At 40.7% G+C, this 17,336-nt stretch overlaps 4 protein-coding genes across 4 annotated transcripts; 3 read left to right on the top strand and 1 right to left on the bottom strand.

Annotated features, from left to right (window-relative positions):
* LOC140763532 (flavanone 3-dioxygenase 3) lies at positions 1-2,640 on the top strand. Its single transcript, XM_073101756.1, has 3 exons — positions 1-312; positions 695-933; positions 1,619-2,640. The coding sequence occupies exons 1-3, from the start codon at positions 157-159 to the stop codon at positions 2,193-2,195; spliced, it is 972 nt and encodes a 323-aa protein (XP_072957857.1). The 5' UTR covers positions 1-156; the 3' UTR covers positions 2,196-2,640.
* A 2,042-nt stretch (positions 2,641-4,682) lies between these two features.
* On the top strand, positions 4,683-8,546 carry LOC140763531 (serine/threonine-protein kinase D6PK). Its single transcript, XM_073101755.1, has 3 exons — positions 4,683-4,934; positions 5,275-6,686; positions 7,500-8,546. The coding sequence occupies exons 2-3, from the start codon at positions 5,434-5,436 to the stop codon at positions 8,368-8,370; spliced, it is 2,124 nt and encodes a 707-aa protein (XP_072957856.1). The 5' UTR covers positions 4,683-4,934; positions 5,275-5,433; the 3' UTR covers positions 8,371-8,546.
* A 478-nt stretch (positions 8,547-9,024) lies between these two features.
* LOC140764008 (uncharacterized) lies at positions 9,025-15,610 on the top strand. The gene is made up of 10 exons (XM_073102417.1): positions 9,025-9,938; positions 10,567-10,720; positions 10,949-11,080; positions 11,158-11,211; positions 12,204-12,309; positions 13,281-13,339; positions 13,443-13,517; positions 14,281-14,329; positions 14,452-14,528; positions 15,262-15,610. The coding sequence occupies exons 1-10, from the start codon at positions 9,040-9,042 to the stop codon at positions 15,349-15,351; spliced, it is 1,695 nt and encodes a 564-aa protein (XP_072958518.1). The 5' UTR covers positions 9,025-9,039; the 3' UTR covers positions 15,352-15,610.
* Positions 15,611-16,432: 822 nt separating this feature from the next.
* LOC140763421 (oleosin 16 kDa-like) lies at positions 16,433-17,191 on the bottom strand. Its single transcript, XM_073101613.1, has one exon. It carries the CDS (start codon positions 17,103-17,105, stop codon positions 16,665-16,667), a length of 441 nt encoding a protein of 146 aa, XP_072957714.1. The 5' UTR covers positions 17,106-17,191; the 3' UTR covers positions 16,433-16,664.
* Between the last annotated feature and the right edge of the window lie 145 nt (positions 17,192-17,336).

Genomic DNA, 17,336 nt, shown 5'->3' with positions numbered 1-17,336 from the left:
TTTGCTCTATAAATGAGTAGAGAAGTTGAACTAGTTTTTGATGTATACCGTGAGAGCTTATACCATTGTTTCGATCTCTATATATTAGAGTTAGTGGTTTCAGGTACGTAGTTGTTAGCATCACCACCCAAGTTGTGGGAGTAGTCGAGTACGTAAATGAGTGCCATGGAAAGGGTAGGCGGCATTCGTCCAGATAAAGAGTTGGAATTTGTTCCTATGCCGGTGATAGACTTCCAACAACTGCACTCTAGAACAAGGACCACGGTGATCAAAGACATTGGCAGAGCTTGCCAAAAACTTGGATGCTTCCAGGTGAGCAATTAATCTTGACTTCTGATGATAAAGGGTTTCAGTTGCAAATGACGGCATTTTGCTTGTACTATGAGGACACTATGAGCGTTTGACGCAAAAAGGTAAGTTCTTCCTTTTTTACTGGATTTTGAACTTCTAAACCCGCCAAAGATAATAGTTTTATAGGTTAAATATATTTAACCAACAGCTCTTTAAACTAATATTAATTTATCATCTATTTTTACTAAGTCGCTAAAGTTAACACCAACGAAGGTTGTTACAATTGGTTATAATTGGTTACGGTTTCTCATTTAATGCTACACGACACAGTATTATTTTATTTTGTTATTTTCGAGGACTCTTACAGAGCTCTTCTTTTTTTTAATGGATTATATATGTTTAGGTTGTAAACCATGGGATTAGCAGGTCAGTAATCAAGGATGCCCTGGAAGCAGCTTCGGGTTTCTTCGAGTTGCCAGTGGAGAAGAAGATGCAGTTTTCATCTGAGGATATAAGGAAGCCAGTGAGATACGATGCAGCTCCGATGCTAAGTGAGGGCAAGTCGAGAACACTCTTAAAGCACTACGCCCATCCACTCAAAAATTGGGTCCACTTGTGGCCCCAAAATCCACCGCAGTACAGGTATAACATATCTCCTAACATGCACATGTCGGGAAGTTGGTTCTTAGATTCCCCTGTGGAATCTAGTTCTCTAAGCACCTATTTTATTGCCCCTTGGGGAATTCATTTGTCTAGACTAATGAATACTACTGTAGATTTGTAAGTAAATATCAAATTATTCTTATTCTTATTCTATACTAGAAACACTGTTCATTAGAATCTTATCATCTACCTATTATAACTTTATATCACATTAAAAATAAGTATTATATTATTATTATTATGATTTATAACTAAACTCTTTGTTTTTCTATTGTTGATTTGAGGTACAAAAGTAAGAATAACTAAAGTAGATTTATTTTTTCTTAAAGGATGGCGAAACGTGGCTTAAAGGGACCAATTAGGATGCATGCTTTAATATTTCCAAAGTTCCTTTATTAACTTTTCTTTTCCACATCGACTCTTTTTTCGAATATTCTCAATGTTCTTTTAAGATTAAAAGAAAATGGAGAGTAAAATATAATGGGAATACCTCTGGGAAACAAACAAATATAAACAGAGATGGTTAGTCGCAAATATATTGGAAACAAGAATTAAAGACAAAAAAAATCTCAGCATATATATTTATATTGATCATCTTAACATTTATCCATTTCAATTGTTGATAACATCAGCAGTGCTTCTAAATGTGCTGCTTTGGTCGCAGGAAACAAATGGGGAAGTATGCAGTGGATGTCAGGAGAGTAGCCCAGCAGCTACTACATGCCATTTTTGAAAGCCTGGGGCTTGGGCAGACTCATCTGAGAGGCAAGCTGGACGAAGGGTTGCAGCTGATTGCAGTGAACTGCTACCCAAAAAATTCCCAGTCAGACGTTATGGTTGGACTGGCGCCGCATTCAGACTATGGATTAATCACAATCTTGCTCCAAAGCTGCGACGGCCTCCAGATCATGGACAGCGATGGAAAATCCTGGAGAAGAGTTATGGCAAGCTATGATACCTTGCATGTTCACGTAGGAGATCACCTGGAGGTTCTGAGTAATGGCAGATACAAGAGCCTCGTCCACAGGGCGGTACTCAACTCGCACGCTAGAATCTCCGTAGCCAGTATCCATGGCTTCCCAATAGATGAAAAGGTGTCCATTCCACAGGAGCTGGTGGATGAGCAACACCCCAGAAGATACAGAGAGAGTAGCTTCAAGGACTTCCTTGATTACGTCTCGACGACGAACATGGCTGGGGGGACGAGTTTCATAAACAGTCTCAAGATCTTTGAAGCTTGATGATGTTTCTACCTTTGGTCGCCAGCGATCTAACATTCAGAGGAAATGATGTTATCATACAATTTGGTGTATTATCTACAAGAATAAAGCTTCTCTACTACCAAGCATCTTTCAAAATTATTGCACCTACACTACAGTGCAGCAGTCTTAAGCGATATTATGAAGCAATTAAGTTCATTAAAATCGTCGCCAGATCACAGAAAGGATTGGTGACTTTTGGGGTATGAGGGAGAATAAATTCAACAACAACGTGTCGACAAAGCATTAATTATTGAACTTGATACTCCTACGAGGTTCCAACCTTATTGCTGATCTACTGTATTCCTTAATTATCCCAATTCCCACCCACTTGATGAGAAATTGAATCCATACACTTTGTCTCCGAAAGTTCAAGTAATGCATGGCCAAAGCAAAAAAATCAAACCCAGTTACGTACATTGATCTTCTACTCTAAAGATCACTAAGTACATTTCTACAACATCTAGAAAAGCAAGATTCCTGACAGCAACTAGGAGAGAAATACTAATTAAGAGATGAAGTAACAGAGAAAGACAAGTACAGATTCTTCATACACTTTTCTTTTGCTTCTATAAAGCATCATTCTACGAACTTCTTAAGCTATTGAACTTTGTCAACATTCTATCTCCAAATACTCTTTTTCTCCTTTTCCAATAACTGGTTTAATTAATTACCAGCAAAAAACACAAGTTGCAAGTCAGACTATCCTGTTCTACATTTAATCCACTAAAATTAAATATCACTTTGTTTCCCATCAGACCTAAGAGAAGGAAATTAACTATATTTTTTCAACAAATAGCCCAAAATCCTGCAGATTAAGATAACAATCAAATAGTAGCAAAAAGTTATCAACTCGAACAACCCCACTATATAATGACATGGAATTGAAAAATTAACATCATCACATCCATGTGACAACTAGGAGTAGATCATCATGATCTATAGATGCATGCTCTGTGATCATAAGTAGAAGGCAATAAAAAGAAATGATCACAACAAGAAAAGCTATTAAAGGATTTAACCAATATTTCTCAGGGATGGAAGAAGGCGTGTGAGAGAGAAAAAGGAGAAACCTATTAAAGGACTAGGCCTAAGCCCAAATCATTCACGGGCTAACTACTGGACTTCAGCGATACAAAAGGAGATATTTATAAATTATTCACGTATTTTATACAATCCTCATGTTTACACATAGAACTTTAAACTACTAAAAAATGTTGCAAACATCCATTCCATTCCATTCAGTTTCTCTTCTTCTTTTCTATTTATAAATTATTATTTATTATTACGTATCGGAGAAAAAAAGAAGAAGAAAAATTTATCCACAATTATAAGCGTAGAATTATTTTGGTTATTTTCACTTTTCTCTATTTTTAATAGCCTGGTGGGTCTACATATTAAAAGAAGAAAGAGTGATAATTTAATTAAACTCACCTCTAAAAAAGAAACCATTACAATCTTATCCATGTTTTTAAAACAAAAAGGTAAAATCTCACTTACAGAAGGATAACAGGGTGTTCTGCATAATGTAATCCTCCTCCATGATTGGATTGGATGAGGGCCTGGTAAGGGAGAGTGATCCCTTGATGCAGAATGACAAATAGACAGAAGAATCCAACTCGGTGGAGGGAAAAATTAGCAAGCGAGGCCCACCACCACTACTCTACAGGCTTTATCAGATTAAAGTGGGAAGGTATCATAAAAAGAGGCCCAGGCCAACGGTTCCTTTCCCTAATTCCAAGAATCCAACGTCTAATGCTGGAAAGCGATTCCTAGCCCTCGTCAAAAAGAAAGGAATTAGAGTTTGTTTAGGTTGGGAGAATCCCAAGGCCTACGGATTAGATATTAAAAGTAAAAAAAGTGCCTGTCCATTATCTAAAAATCCAAATTGCGTCAATAACTCGTTTGGTCGTGATGCTTGTGAGTGCAAGCGAAAGGATTGAATGAATGAATAAGGGTTTTAATAAGAACACGGATAGTAGGAGTCACATGGAATAAGACTATTCCTCGCGAGCGCCGAATCCGATAGGTGATAATGCTATCCGCCATAGACGCACAGAAACTCGTGAATAAATAAAGGGGATAGAGGCGATACGTTGCAGTTATGCTCGGAATAAGAAAACGACGGTCGTCCCAAAACGACAGCTTTGTCATCTTTCTCGGACGCATCGCAGAGCCCATCGGATCTTATAATTCCCCTCCAGATGGGCCCCACTCCGCGGGATCAAACGTATCGACGGCCGTGATGGTGTAATACACCGAAAGCTTGGGTATTGCGCTGTCCTTCTCTGCACTGAGCTCCGACAGATGGTCAAAGCAAGCCCGAGTCACTATCAGTCGCTATCTGACGACCGATGAAGATCTGACGGTAGTGATCTGAGGCGATGGTGACGGGAGGTTAAAAGGAGTTACGTACAGGGCCCACGCGCTAAACTTATTAAAGAGTTAATCTCGTATTAGCAGAGGGATTAGTGGGTAGTAAAAGTTAGAGAGAGCAAATAGGAGGAAAACAAAGAGGAACACTTACCGTCTGCCACTCACTTCGCTTCCTTTGTCTTCTTGTCTTGGTTTTGCGGAGAAGGGAAGAGAAAGGCTTAGAGGAGGAAGTCGAGTGCATAGGACCCGAGAAACCCTAGCTCGGGATCTCGAAACCCTAATCTCGGGATCTCCTTCTTCTCCGGTTCGGAGGGGCGCCGACCCAATTTTGTTAGCTTTTTGGTGGTAAATTTCCGGTTCTTTCACTCCGGATCTTCGAGTTGTTCTTCTGCTCGTATTACGAGAAAAGCTCTCATTTTGCTTCTCTCTTGTGTTGAGGATCTAAATGTACTTTGATCGGTTGGAATTTGGTGTGCTTCTTGTCTCTCTCTGATTTCTTTGGGAATTAAAGTTTATATCCTACCGTTTATTTTTTCTTTTGGGATTTTCGTGCATGCGAAGGCAAAGATTTCCTTTTTTTCTTTGAGATTGTTTCAGCTGCGTTTGATTATGTGAAAGATCTGTAAGATGTTTACGGTTATGGTGCTTTTTGTACTGAGTGAATCGTTTTCTTGTGTCTACTTAGGTCTGCGGAAAGAGGAGAAAACTTCACGGGTGCTCCGAATCCTTGAGTTAGGAGGAAAACCCATCTCGAGATTCGGTCAAATTTGGTCAACATCTGCTACATTTCGATTAATTCGCGAAGCAAGTCGCTGACTTGTATATTGGTGATGTTAAAGATCCGATGGAGATGGATAGGATTCCCGAGTCAAAAATATTGCCCACTAAGCTCCGCACAATTGCCCAGGCAACGGATTTGCAAAGAAATGGTTTGAGAGGTCAAGAAGGTTCCTCCGCAGCTCAGAAATCTCAAACTTTAGGACCACCAGTACCTCTAACAACAGCATGGAAAGGAATGAGCACATACCCAGAAGAGAAGGATTTAGAAATTGAGGTGGCTAGCTTCAGGAGTATTGACTCATCCGAAGATGGGCCAATGAGTTCTTTCTCTGGGGCAAGCCATCCGCCAGAGCCTATTGATATGGATCTTATGAAGACGGTGTACGTAGCGATGGATCAAGACAAGTCCGAAGCGGGTTGCTTGATGAAAGGCCTGTCTGTGAAAGGTCCTTTTATAGAAGATCTCTCAATCCAAGTCCCCAGTGTGAAACCAAATGTGGCAGTTCGATCCCCTGGCGAAAGCTTGCTAGAAGAGCCTAATGACTTGGGTGGTGCGTCTTCTCCATTATCTGTTCCCCGAGCATCGCAGACCATGGAGAACACGATCTTCCCTCAAGACTCTGAAGAAAAGGAGTGTGTGTGGGATGCTTCACTCCCTCCCAGTGGCAACGTTAGTCCTCACAGCAGCATCGACAGCGTCGGTGTGGCAACTGCTATGAGCATTGTGAATAGCTGCACAAGCACGTACAGGAGTGAAGGGGTTACTAGCGATGGAATGATTAGTGTTGAAAGGAACTGTGAGAGCGGTAAGGGTAGTGTTAGAGGTGATTCGCTTGAAAGTGCAAAAACTAGCATGAGTAGGGCAAGCAATAGCAGTGGCCTCAGTGATGACAGTAGCTGGAGTAACATCACTGGAAGTGCCACTAAGCCTCACAAGGGGAATGATCCAAGGTGGAAGGCCATTCTTGCTATTCGGGCTCGAGATGGTATATTGGGTATGAGCCATTTTAGATTGCTCAAACGGCTTGGATGTGGTGATATTGGAAGTGTTTATTTGTCAGAACTAAGTGGCACAAGGTGCTACTTTGCAATGAAAGTTATGGACAAGGCATCCCTGGCAAGCAGGAAGAAGTTGAACAGAGCTCAAACTGAGAGAGAGATTCTCCAGCTTCTGGATCACCCATTCCTTCCGACTCTATATACACATTTTGAGACTGACAGATTCTCATGTTTAGTCATGGAATTCTGTCCTGGTGGTGACTTGCACACACTGAGACAGAGGCAGCCCGGAAAACACTTTTCTGAGTATGCAGCAAGGTAATCATTAAACTGGAATCCCTTCTATCAAATTTGTGATAAAGTCTTTTCGCATATCTTATTTGACCTACAAATTTAAGAATTACTGTGGAAGATTTAGCCGTCAAAGGAACAAATCTGAACAGTATCTAAGCCATTAAATTCACCTATTTAAGCTGTGCAATATTTTTTTCTCTTGCATACCGCAATTTTGTCTGTTATTATTATTGATGGTTGGTTATACATGTGCACAGCCTTTATGCTCACGCCTTCAGGGATGCATAAATGTTTGTCTTACTTTTCCAACTTTAGAATCCATGATTTACAAAAATCCGACTTCCTATAGGTGCAGGGGTCTTCTCTCTTTCTCTCTCTCTTTTTTTCTTCATAACAATTGGTTTTCTTTTGTTGTTTACTAAATTCTTGGTCTTGTTTATATTTTTCCTCTTCACTTTTAGTAATCGGTTTTTTTCTTGAATGTTCTGAGGTATCACCATTTATTATCTAAACAAGCAAACAGTATTAAGTATTCAATACTGTTTAAACTGCCATTTTTCTGATTCTTAATGCAATGCTTCTGCATCTGTAGTAAATTCAGAATTCCTTGCATAACTTGAGAAGAAGTTCTGCCAGCACATCATTTGTTGACTTCAATGGAGTGTATATTTCATCTAAAAGATTAATTTATCTAATATCAAATTCCAGTAGTTTGATCACCCTAAATTTGAAAATGCTTCTGCTATTTTAGCAGTATCCATCGCCATTTTGTTGATACAATTCATGAAACCTACCAGAATATTTTTGAAGATTAATCTCCTTCGTTCATCTGTACAGGTTTTATGCTGCAGAAGTTCTTCTGGCTCTAGAGTATTTGCACATGCTGGGAGTTGTCTACAGAGATCTGAAGCCGGAAAATGTTCTTGTCCGTGATGATGGCCACATAATGCTTTCAGATTTTGATCTCTCTCTTAGGTGCACAGTATCACCGACACTAATTAAAACCTCATCCCTTGATCATGATCCTAAAGGGGCAGGTGGTGCATTCTGTGTCCAACCTGCCTGCATAGAGCCTTCAGCAGTCTGTGTTCAGCCTGCTTGCTTCATCCCCAAACTTTTCCATCAGAAAAGCAAGAAGAACACCAGGAAACCAAGGGCGGAGCATCGCCCACAGGTTGCCACCCTGCCCGAGCTTGTGGCTGAGCCCACAACTGCTCGATCGATGTCCTTTGTGGGGACCCACGAGTACTTAGCCCCTGAAATCATCAAAGGGGAAGGCCATGGAAGCGCCGTTGACTGGTGGACCTTTGGCATCTTCCTGCATGAGCTCTTGTACGGCAGGACACCGTTCAAGGGGTCGGGTAACCGTGCGACTTTGTTCAATGTGGTTGGCCAACAGCTTAGGTTCCCAGAGTCTCCCTCTACGAGTTATGCAAGCAGGGATCTAATCAGAGGTCTTCTAGTTAAGGAGCCCCAGCATCGACTGGGTGTGAAGAGAGGAGCTACTGAATTAAAGCAGCATCCCTTTTTTGAGGGTGTGAACTGGGCACTGATACGTTGCAGCAGCCCTCCCCAAGTACCAAGGCCGGTCGAGGCTGAGCTGCCGGCGAAGTTTGGGGTGGTGGAAGGGATGGGGAGCAGCAGTAAGAAGATGGTAGGGGCAGATATGAAGTCTGGAGGCAAGTTTCTGGACTTCGAGTTCTTTTAGACGTTCCTGGTTGTAGGGTTATTATATTTCTTATTGTTGTATTTGGTCAGTGTTGTTATTCCATGCTTTTGCTGTTACCTGACCTGTACCAAGATTTTGCAATAGATGAGAAGCATGTTTCCCCACATTTGAACTCGTTAAGAGCATTTATAATGCATATGGATTATGAGATTAAAGGTTGTCCCAATTCAAAGTCTGAACAGACCAAGATGTGAATAACTTGCTATGCCTATCCCCAAGTTAATTTAATGCAATTGTAATTTGGTCAAATTTTAATAGTGCCATGTTGTATGAATATTTGTTTGGTGTATTGAGAAATCCAAAAGTTTAATCAAAGATAATAAAAAGGTAGGGCGTATACAGATGCAACTAAATCTTGAAACAATCCACTGGGGACATCTGTTGCACATTCAACTAATTAAAGTGCTCCCAAACTACTCCAAGCCAGCTCGGTCATGGCTGGAGAAAAAGGGCCCATCTGTCAAAAAAAAAAACAAGAGCTCGCACATGATCCTTCAGCACGCAAAGCTAAAAGGAAAAGCGAGAATAGCCATGATGACTGTGAGAGGAAGGAATGAATACATGTGATAGATTGATAGCCCTCGTCTCTCTCTCTCTCTCTCTCTCTCTCTCTCCCCCAATCCCGTAAACAAATTATTAGCTTCACAAATGGGTCCATCTTCTCCTTTTTTCTCCTCCAAAAGAGAAGCTAAAGACCCATCTCATCTCCAAGAGAGTTACAAGGTGAGGATGGATGCAGAGAAGATGGTGGGTTCTCTAATAATTGATGGTGCTGCCTTTCCAAACTGGAAGCTTTATAACAATCCAGACTACTCACAGTACTGCAACAATGATTCACCCCAACACCACCAGCATTGCCACTACAATTGCATCCCTCCTCACAGCGTCTCGACCAACTCCTCTGTAATGGACTGCGAGGAGTCGCTCTCGGAACTCGACCTCGCGCTAGAGCACGTCAGGGAACTGAAGGCCGAGCTCGAGTTCGAGCGAAGGATGCGGCGGAAGGTGGAGTCGGCCAACAAGGTGCTCGCGATGGAGCTAGAAGACGAGCGGAATGCGAGGGAGACAGCAGAGGCGCTCTGTAAGATGTTGGAAGAGGAGGCCAGGCTCAACCAGGAGAAGGTGGAGTATGCGTTGAAAGAGATTGAGGAGGAGCGTAGGATGCTAAGAGTTGCGGAAGCATGGAGAGAGGAACGGGTACAGATGAAGCTCGCGGAAGCGAAACTACTAATGGAGGAGAAGCTGAGGGAGATGAGAGGGTCTCCATGCAAGCTTGAGGCGCAAAAGAGAGTCGTGGAGATAGGCGGCTTATGCGAACATAAGAATAGTCAACATAGTCAAACTGGTCAACATGGTCAACAGAGAAGGGAGGCAGAGAACCCCCACATTAGGAGAGGGATTAAGGGGTTTGTGGAGTTCCCAAAGGTGATTAAAGTTCAAGCGAAAGAAGGAAGAGTGGATTTTGTGACGAATTTGGAGTGCCAAAGAGCACAGCTTCGAGTATTATTGAGGCATAAGAGCCCCTCTAGTTTGGGACTTGTCAGTAGGTCAGATTACATGGTTGTATGATGTTTCTTGTGTAGCTTTACTTAATTTTGTCCTCTAATTTTCCCAGCGCTTCTATTTTTATTCCATATTTTTGGTCACACAAGGTTATGCTCTTTATGTTTGAATGGTCTAAGAGTTTATATCCTAAGGAGACTATATTTTATCTTAAGCTTAGTTCCTAAATGAAGTTCGATTGTGTCGTTTGACCATCTTGAAGTTTAAATCTATGTACAGTAATTGGCTTTTTTTTATCAAATAAACTGTGAAGCTATTTTTCTATTAAATTTATATTATCTCCTATTTAATTTTTATAATGTTAAAAATATAAAAACAAGAAAGATGACACATAAAAATTTAAGAATACACTATTAATTTCGGTCTGATCACATTGGTGAAAAATATATTTTCCTTTAATGTTACAAAAGAAACAATAGAAAGAAATATATTTCATACGAAAATAAAATATTATCAGCTAAGGATTTTCCGAAAGTACCTTATTAATAAATATTAATAAATATGAGAGGGTATTTTACTAAACTTACGGGCCGGGCCCGGAAAGGGTTCGGGGCCTATGGGCTGGCTCAATTGGAACTTCGGTTCCTAATAGCGGTGCTCACCTTTTAATAGGACCGAGTCCGCTCCTCGATCCCCACTTCTCCGGTGCGTGAATTCTCCGCATCATTTCTTAAGCGAGAGCCTCCTCCTTTCTTCTCCTCCAATGGCGACATCATCGACGAAGAGATGGCTTCCTCTCGAAGCCAACCCCGATGTCATGAACCAGGTTTTTCCCACTTCTCTCTCTTCTCTCGCGACTTCTCTCGCAATACTTTCTCGAATCCTTTTAAACGAGTGGCTTCGTGACCTCCTCCTCGTTGTTCTCGATCAACTTCGTCTTCGATGATCCTCGAGTTTCCTTGGGTCTCGTTTCTTGATTAGGGGTTTGTATCAGGAGTTTTCCTCGTCGGATGCGCTGCTTTTTTCTTGATCCGAATGATCCTTGGTGATGCAGTACATCTGGGGGCTGGGGGTTCCCGAGGACGAGGTGGAGTTCAACGATGTGTACGGATTGGACGAGGAGCTCTTGGCGATGGTCCCGAAGCCGGTGCTTGCCGTGATGTTTCTTTTCCCTTACACTTCTCAGGTAGAAATTTTGGCTATGTTCTAGTGATTGTAAATGTTATCGGAATAGTGAAACGGTGTTTCGACTTCGTGGCTCAGGCTAAAGCTGAGAAGGAACCTGATGGAGAAAAGGCGTGCGGTAGCGAAAGGGAGGTAGATATTATTAATGATGCTATTGTGCTTGAGATATACTTTTTTGGTTATTCATCTTATGCTTAAGTTTCTTCTAGATGCTTCCCTTTTTCCATTGAATATTATTCTTCTGGGTTTAGCAACATGAAGAACATATATATGTCTTCGTCTATTATTAGCCATCCTGTCTAGAAAGGTATTGTAAAATTTTGTGGTTTACAAAATTTTAGTACTTATGGTACGATAGAGATAGGTCTGGATTCATGACAGGGAGGACGAATCCACTTCTATGTCTGTACATTTCTTTTTCTTAGACAATCTCTTTGCATAAATTGAATTAATGTGTTTCCTGTAATGTCACTAAATTTGTTGATGTGTTTTCTAATCTGTGTTAACTGAAATTATTAACGCATAAGATTCGGATATTTAAATAAGGGTGAACAAAGTCTTGGCATGTCCAATTCCACATAGAATAGTGTGGAAGCTTGGACATGTCAGCATATTTTGGCAAGTCGAGGGGTTTATAGCTTTTCTTCTCGGGGTAATAGGAGTAGTTCATGTACCGGTAGTGTTTTTCAATGGTAGCATCTCATTGCTCTGTATGGCCATAGTAGCATAGTATTGGTATATACATTGTGTTGCATGATGCTGATACAGGTGGCAATGGAAACCTATGGCCCATAAATCCACAACCTTGGTCTTGACCAGTGGGTTTGGATTTCAAAAGTTAATCACAATTATTCATGGTCAGGTTGAAGTCCTTAGAGGCTATTTACTTGTTAGACCTGATGACCACTCAATTTATTGGATTTAGATCCTTGATAAGATAACTTATTAGAAGTTTATCATTCTTGCATTGACTTCCTATGCATCTTTGGAAGTATTTAGTAAGAGTTCCAATGGCTTAAGATATCCCTGGAACCTTAGGCGGAGCCTATGGAATGACTTTTAAGTTTAATATGGTTGTTCATTGTGAATTTATCTCAAGCTAATTATATGTATCTATGGTGCAGGAACCAAGTGAACAGGTATACTTTCTCAAACAAACTGTGGGTAATGCTTGTGGAACCATTGGGATGCTTCATGCTATAGGGAATGCAACTTCAGACATGACGCTAGGTACTTCCGTTTGCTACGTGAACTGTATAACTTTTTTTTTCCGTGGTCGCCTGTGGCGTGTGTTTTCACTTGACTTCCTAATTAGGATTTTTGTATAACTTAGATTTCAATATTAATGAAGTTAAGAGTTATGCACAATCTTTTCCAGATCATGGTGTTGTATCAAGAACCGGTTGGTTTTGTTCATTCAGCTCAGTTTTTGATAGATTTCTTTGTGACTGCCATATCCTTAAGCCAAATGTCTACTATTCAACAACTCAGTAAAAGAGAAAAATAGTCTACTCTCCTTTTTCCTCCATTAATTAAATGTCAAGAAACAGAGAGAGTAAGAGGTGAATTAAAGGCATGTACAAATACTTTTTTTGTTTTGGTTGTTGTGATGTATACTAGCAATAATGGGTATATTGGAACTATTTCCTGAATTAGCTGAATATCTTTTACGTAGTTCTTCATGTTGAGGGACTCTGGTTAGGCTATTTACACGTTCAAGCAGTGTTCGCAAATTGAACTACTCCAGTTGCTTCATGAACTATTTAAATCTTCCACATTTCATTTCTGTGAAGGGCTATATTCCATGAAGCGTTGCCCCAAGTATGTTGTTCATAGTTCTACCCTTTTCATTATGAGGGTTAAAGAGTAATATCAGAGTGATGCTTGTCTTCACTCTTCAACTCTGAGTAGTAAATGTTGTTGAGACGTGCTTGTTCATATGAATGAGTCTAACATCGAAGTTTTCAGTGGTTTCCTTTTATGATGTTGTATAGGTTTTGGAAGATAGAGCTATCATCTACACTTTCTGTAGGTGTAATTTTATTATTTTATGCATCGTTGTGTCCTGTTTACTTGATCAGAACGTAACATTTAATTATGCCTCAGTATGAGTCTTTTCAATGGTGTTGTACTCTTTTGATTGGCAATAAGTATTGTTGTCCACCTTGAAGTCAATATACATATCTTTTTCTTCTTTGCAGTTGAGGGGTCATTTCTTGATAGGTTCTACAAAACCACTGCAAAAATGGATCCATTTGAGGTTATTATTTACCTGATTTTCTGATTGGTAACCCAGGGGTTCCCTACTCAATTGTTTTATTCTAGTAACCTAAGCCTTTTTTTGCTTTGCTTGTCCTTTTCAGCGTGCAGATTTTCTTGAAAAGGACAGAGAAATGGAGGATGCTCATTCTCTTGCAGCTTCTGCTGGGGATACAGAGGTCATATATCTCTACTTTATTTCTGTGTCTAATTAATTGATTTACATGAACTGTAAAAGAACTTGTTTACTCACTTAATGAGCTTTAGTAAAACGACTGTTTTGATTCCCTCAATAACAGCTGATGGAGCTGCCACAATCTTGATGCCCTCAAATAAAAGTATTTATAAGCCATCAGATATTTCATTGTTATTCCATTAGTATAACATAGGAGGTTTGTAGTAACAGACTGGTTAATTCTTACTGAGAATTCTTTCCAGATAGTCTAACATATAGATGAGGAACAGAGTGCCTCAACCAGCACGACAAAATATATCTACCTTGGGAGTAAGTAAGCAATACTACTAAAAGCCTGAGATGATGGTGTATGATACCGGTGATAGGCATTCCAGTACCAATACTTTTAAGTTCGTAAATGTACTCTATTGGCTAGTACCCAGTAAAAACATTGTCAAGGTTGCTCAGCAACTCTACAGGAATACCTGAACTTGTGTACTTATGCAACCAAGCCTCAACCAAATTTCATACATTTCATCCAACCTAACCAAAATGGCAAGTTTGCCAGGTTTTGGGTTGCAATCTGATCTAAGTGCACCATTGGCATGTCAATATGCCAATTTTTTTTGTTTTGTGGCTAGTTTTCTGAAGATTTTTATCCTCATACCATGTTCTCTTACAAGAAATTAGCCTCAATATGTTCTATGGATAATTGTGTGCTGGATTTGTGTTGTACCGTGTTTCCTAATATGTCCTCTTTTTGCCAGGCTAATCCCCAAGTCGATGAACATTATGTATGCTTCACATGTGTCGATGGTAAGGATGATGTTTTCTCCAAGCTTTTCTAGTCAGATTCACTTGAAATTGAGATTGTTGTTAAAAGGAAGAAAATTCACTGTTCGTTTTGTCTGAAGCTAACAATCCGATGTATGCTGTAGGAAAACTTTATGAGCTTGATGGAATGAAGTCTCAACCGATATGTCATGGTTCCTCATCACCTAGTAGCTTATTGCAGGTAATATGTATTTCCTTGCTTGAACTTTTGTTTCTTATATGGCTTATCTTAACTGCAGCATCAAATCAAACTAAGAAAGTTGTAAATGGAAGCTTGGAACAAGGACATGAATACATTTTTAACAATCTTGATGATTTGCTTTTCAAGCACAATAGAAGATGCTCATTTGTCTTTTGTAGCGATTAATTTGATTCCTTATTTGTCTAGTCTACTTTGGAGATGAAGAGAGTGCCTTACATTATCTTACTCTTATTATTTTGAACTTTCTCCTTGCCTATCGGCATCCAAACTTGGGATCAGCAATCTTGATATCTCTCCTGATATCGTGAAGATACTTTTGGGCCAAGATGTTCTACAGTTTGTAGTGGGCTTCGAAAGTAGCATAAGAAAATTTCCATTAAGATGATTTGGATATGCACAAATGTAAAGACAGTGCACGAGCATGGAGGTTTCATAGAGGTGCAGACTGAAACCAATGTGGGAGAAAACAGTTAGAAAATCCGTGAAACCACTTGGTCTGATATTGACCACTAGTCTCTAAAAGAGAGACTAGTGGTTAATGGAATGAAATGATCTATGTAGCTTTTATCCAAACTATAGCTGCGTCAAAAGTTTTGGTTCTCGAGGTTCCAAGTCTCATTTAGCTTCTCTTAGCTTTTCATTTAATGCTGATAAGACTCATCACTCCGTATGACTTCTGTATGTGATAACGTACGTTCTCATCTTTTGACAGGATGCTGCGAAGGTCATCAAGGCCATGATCGAGAAGAATCCTGACTCGATGAACTTTAACGTCATGGCTCTCTCAAAGAAAGAGAAGTAGCACTCCAGCATCAAATAGGCAGACATTTCTTTCTCGCAACTTAGTGTGTGTGTGTGTGTCCATAGCAGGCGGGAGATAAATCCTTTTGAGATTTTCAGCATCTCACTTTTGCTCTGAAATCCATGTGATAGTTCGTATTTTATGGATGTAGCTTCTCGTAATCCTGGTCCATATTGCATTTTGCCTAGAGATTGATGTGGACCGAGACAGACCCTGCCGTCCCTTGAGCTTTTATATATTCGCACCAATAGTTTCCTTATTTTTCAGCAGGTAATAAGATGGAGATCGGAATTCTACTGGTCAAAAAGTGTAGTTGAAAAAATTTGGTTTTTATGGTCCGAAAATATCTTTACTCCAAGAGGGAACGTTATAGGTGACAATGGGTGAAAAAGAAACTTCTGATTTGAAAAAAAAAAGAAAGGATTGTCATAGATGTCATCAGTTCCTAAATTGTTGGATAATGCGGAAACTTTTGACAATCTTTTTAATTCACAATGAGCCGAGGAAGTCAATTAAGTGGTTACCATTCAGTGGAGGCTCTCATCATATAGCTTCACTTACTCCACCTTATTGTCTCATTCGTCGATACTTTGCTTTTGTTGTAACATACGCTGCATCAGTTGGTTCCTTCACTTCCGTTGATGTTTCCAAAGACATCCTTGTCCTTATCCTACTTCGGTCGCCACGTAGAGTACGCTCTCAGTCGTCAGTTACCAAGTGCTCGCAGCGACAGCACCTGTCATGTTTTTCCTCAAAAAAGAAAAAAACAGCACTTGTCATGCATACTGACCAACCTTCACGTGCCACTGTGAGAAAACGTATGTACGAGCGAGATTGTCATGCTTACTGACCAATCTTCACATGCCACTGCCATCTGTGAAGCTTGATACATGACACACATCATAAAACTAGAACGAAGTCCCTCTTCTTAGTTTCTTTAAGATGAGATATTATATGCAAAATAAAGAAAACGAGAAGAAAAGGAGTAAAAAAGAACAGATGATAATATATAAATAAGAAGGTGCATTATTCCATGAACTCCCAACTAATCCCTTATTCCATATAATAATGCATGCAAAAGTGAACTCCCAACTGCAGTTTATTCACTCATATAGGTACCAAAGTAGTATTACAACTGATCCAAACAACACATAAACTAATAAACAGGCCACATGAACACCAGTACATGATCACAAAGCAGGATAAAGATAAAACAACAACAAAGGAACAACGATGGACGAGGGCGAACTAGATCATAGAACAAGCAGCATCAAGAACTAGGAAAGTGGGAACTCCCATCCATTAGGGAACCTTTAAGTGTCCAACTCTACGCGGTGCTGCGCCGACTCCTTGATATCCCTCGCCTTCGAGGCCAACCTCGCCTTCGCGTGCTCGAGCTGGTCGGCCCCAGGCGGGTGCTTCCCGGTCAAGTACCTATACATCCACGACAGGACCGACAGCGCCGCCACCCCGAACCCCCCCGACGTGACGAACCCCGCGGCGAGCAGCGTCATGGCTATGACGGCGGGGACCAGCACGGGGCTAAAGATCACCAGCAGCGGAGTTGCGATCGTCAGGGCGATCACCGTGCCAGCTAGCGTTAGCCCCGAGAGTAGCAGCATCGAGCCCCCGGCGGTGGCCGCGGTGGCCGCCTTCACGGCTGTCATCATCATCGGCTGCTTCTGCTGCTGCTGCTGCTGCTGCTGCTGGTATTGTCCACCCCTTTGTTGCTCTCCTCTCTGGTGCTCTGCCATTTCTTTCTTTCTTTCCTTCCTTCCTTAGTTTCTTCTTCTCTCTCGATCTATCTGTATATAGTGTTGGCCTTTGCTTCCGGTGAGGTGAAGAGGTGGTTTAATAATGATCGGAGAGTTCTGGTGTTGTTTATATAGGGAGGAGGGGACGGGACACGTGGATAGGCACGTGCCGAAGGCGGAGTGTCATGCATGAGTTGGGATGGTGACGCGTGTTGGAGGTTGGTGGATTTG

Source organism: Typha angustifolia, chromosome 7 (genome assembly GCF_048772165.1).
Source record: "Typha angustifolia cultivar Huaian chromosome 7, ASM4877216v1, whole genome shotgun sequence".
In the NCBI taxonomy this organism is placed as follows: Eukaryota; Viridiplantae; Streptophyta; class Magnoliopsida; order Poales; family Typhaceae; genus Typha; species Typha angustifolia.
The sequence above is the reverse complement of the archived record's forward strand: the minus strand, read 5'-3'. Positions and strand labels throughout refer to the sequence as shown.

Bases quoted from the DNA above. Each gene is read 5' to 3' on its own strand.
- LOC140763532 (XM_073101756.1), top strand. From the start codon at position 157: ATGAGTGCCATGGAAAGGGTAGGCGGCATTCGTCCAGATAAAGAGTTG. The intron at 313-694 runs GTGAGCAATTAA...ATATATGTTTAG, and splicing joins AAAAACTTGGATGCTTCCAG to GTTGTAAACCATGGGATTAG. The intron at 934-1,618 runs GTATAACATATC...CTTTGGTCGCAG, and splicing joins CAAAATCCACCGCAGTACAG to GAAACAAATGGGGAAGTATG.
- LOC140763531 (XM_073101755.1), top strand. From the start codon at position 5,434: ATGGAGATGGATAGGATTCCCGAGTCAAAAATATTGCCCACTAAGCTC. The intron at 6,687-7,499 runs GTAATCATTAAA...TCATCTGTACAG, and splicing joins TTTTCTGAGTATGCAGCAAG to GTTTTATGCTGCAGAAGTTC.
- LOC140764008 (XM_073102417.1), top strand. From the start codon at position 9,040: ATGGGTCCATCTTCTCCTTTTTTCTCCTCCAAAAGAGAAGCTAAAGAC. The intron at 10,721-10,948 runs GTTTTTCCCACT...TTGGTGATGCAG, and splicing joins ACCCCGATGTCATGAACCAG to TACATCTGGGGGCTGGGGGT. The intron at 14,330-14,451 runs GTAAGGATGATG...TGTATGCTGTAG, and splicing joins ATGCTTCACATGTGTCGATG to GAAAACTTTATGAGCTTGAT.
- LOC140763421 (XM_073101613.1), bottom strand. From the start codon at position 17,105: ATGGCAGAGCACCAGAGAGGAGAGCAACAAAGGGGTGGACAATACCAG.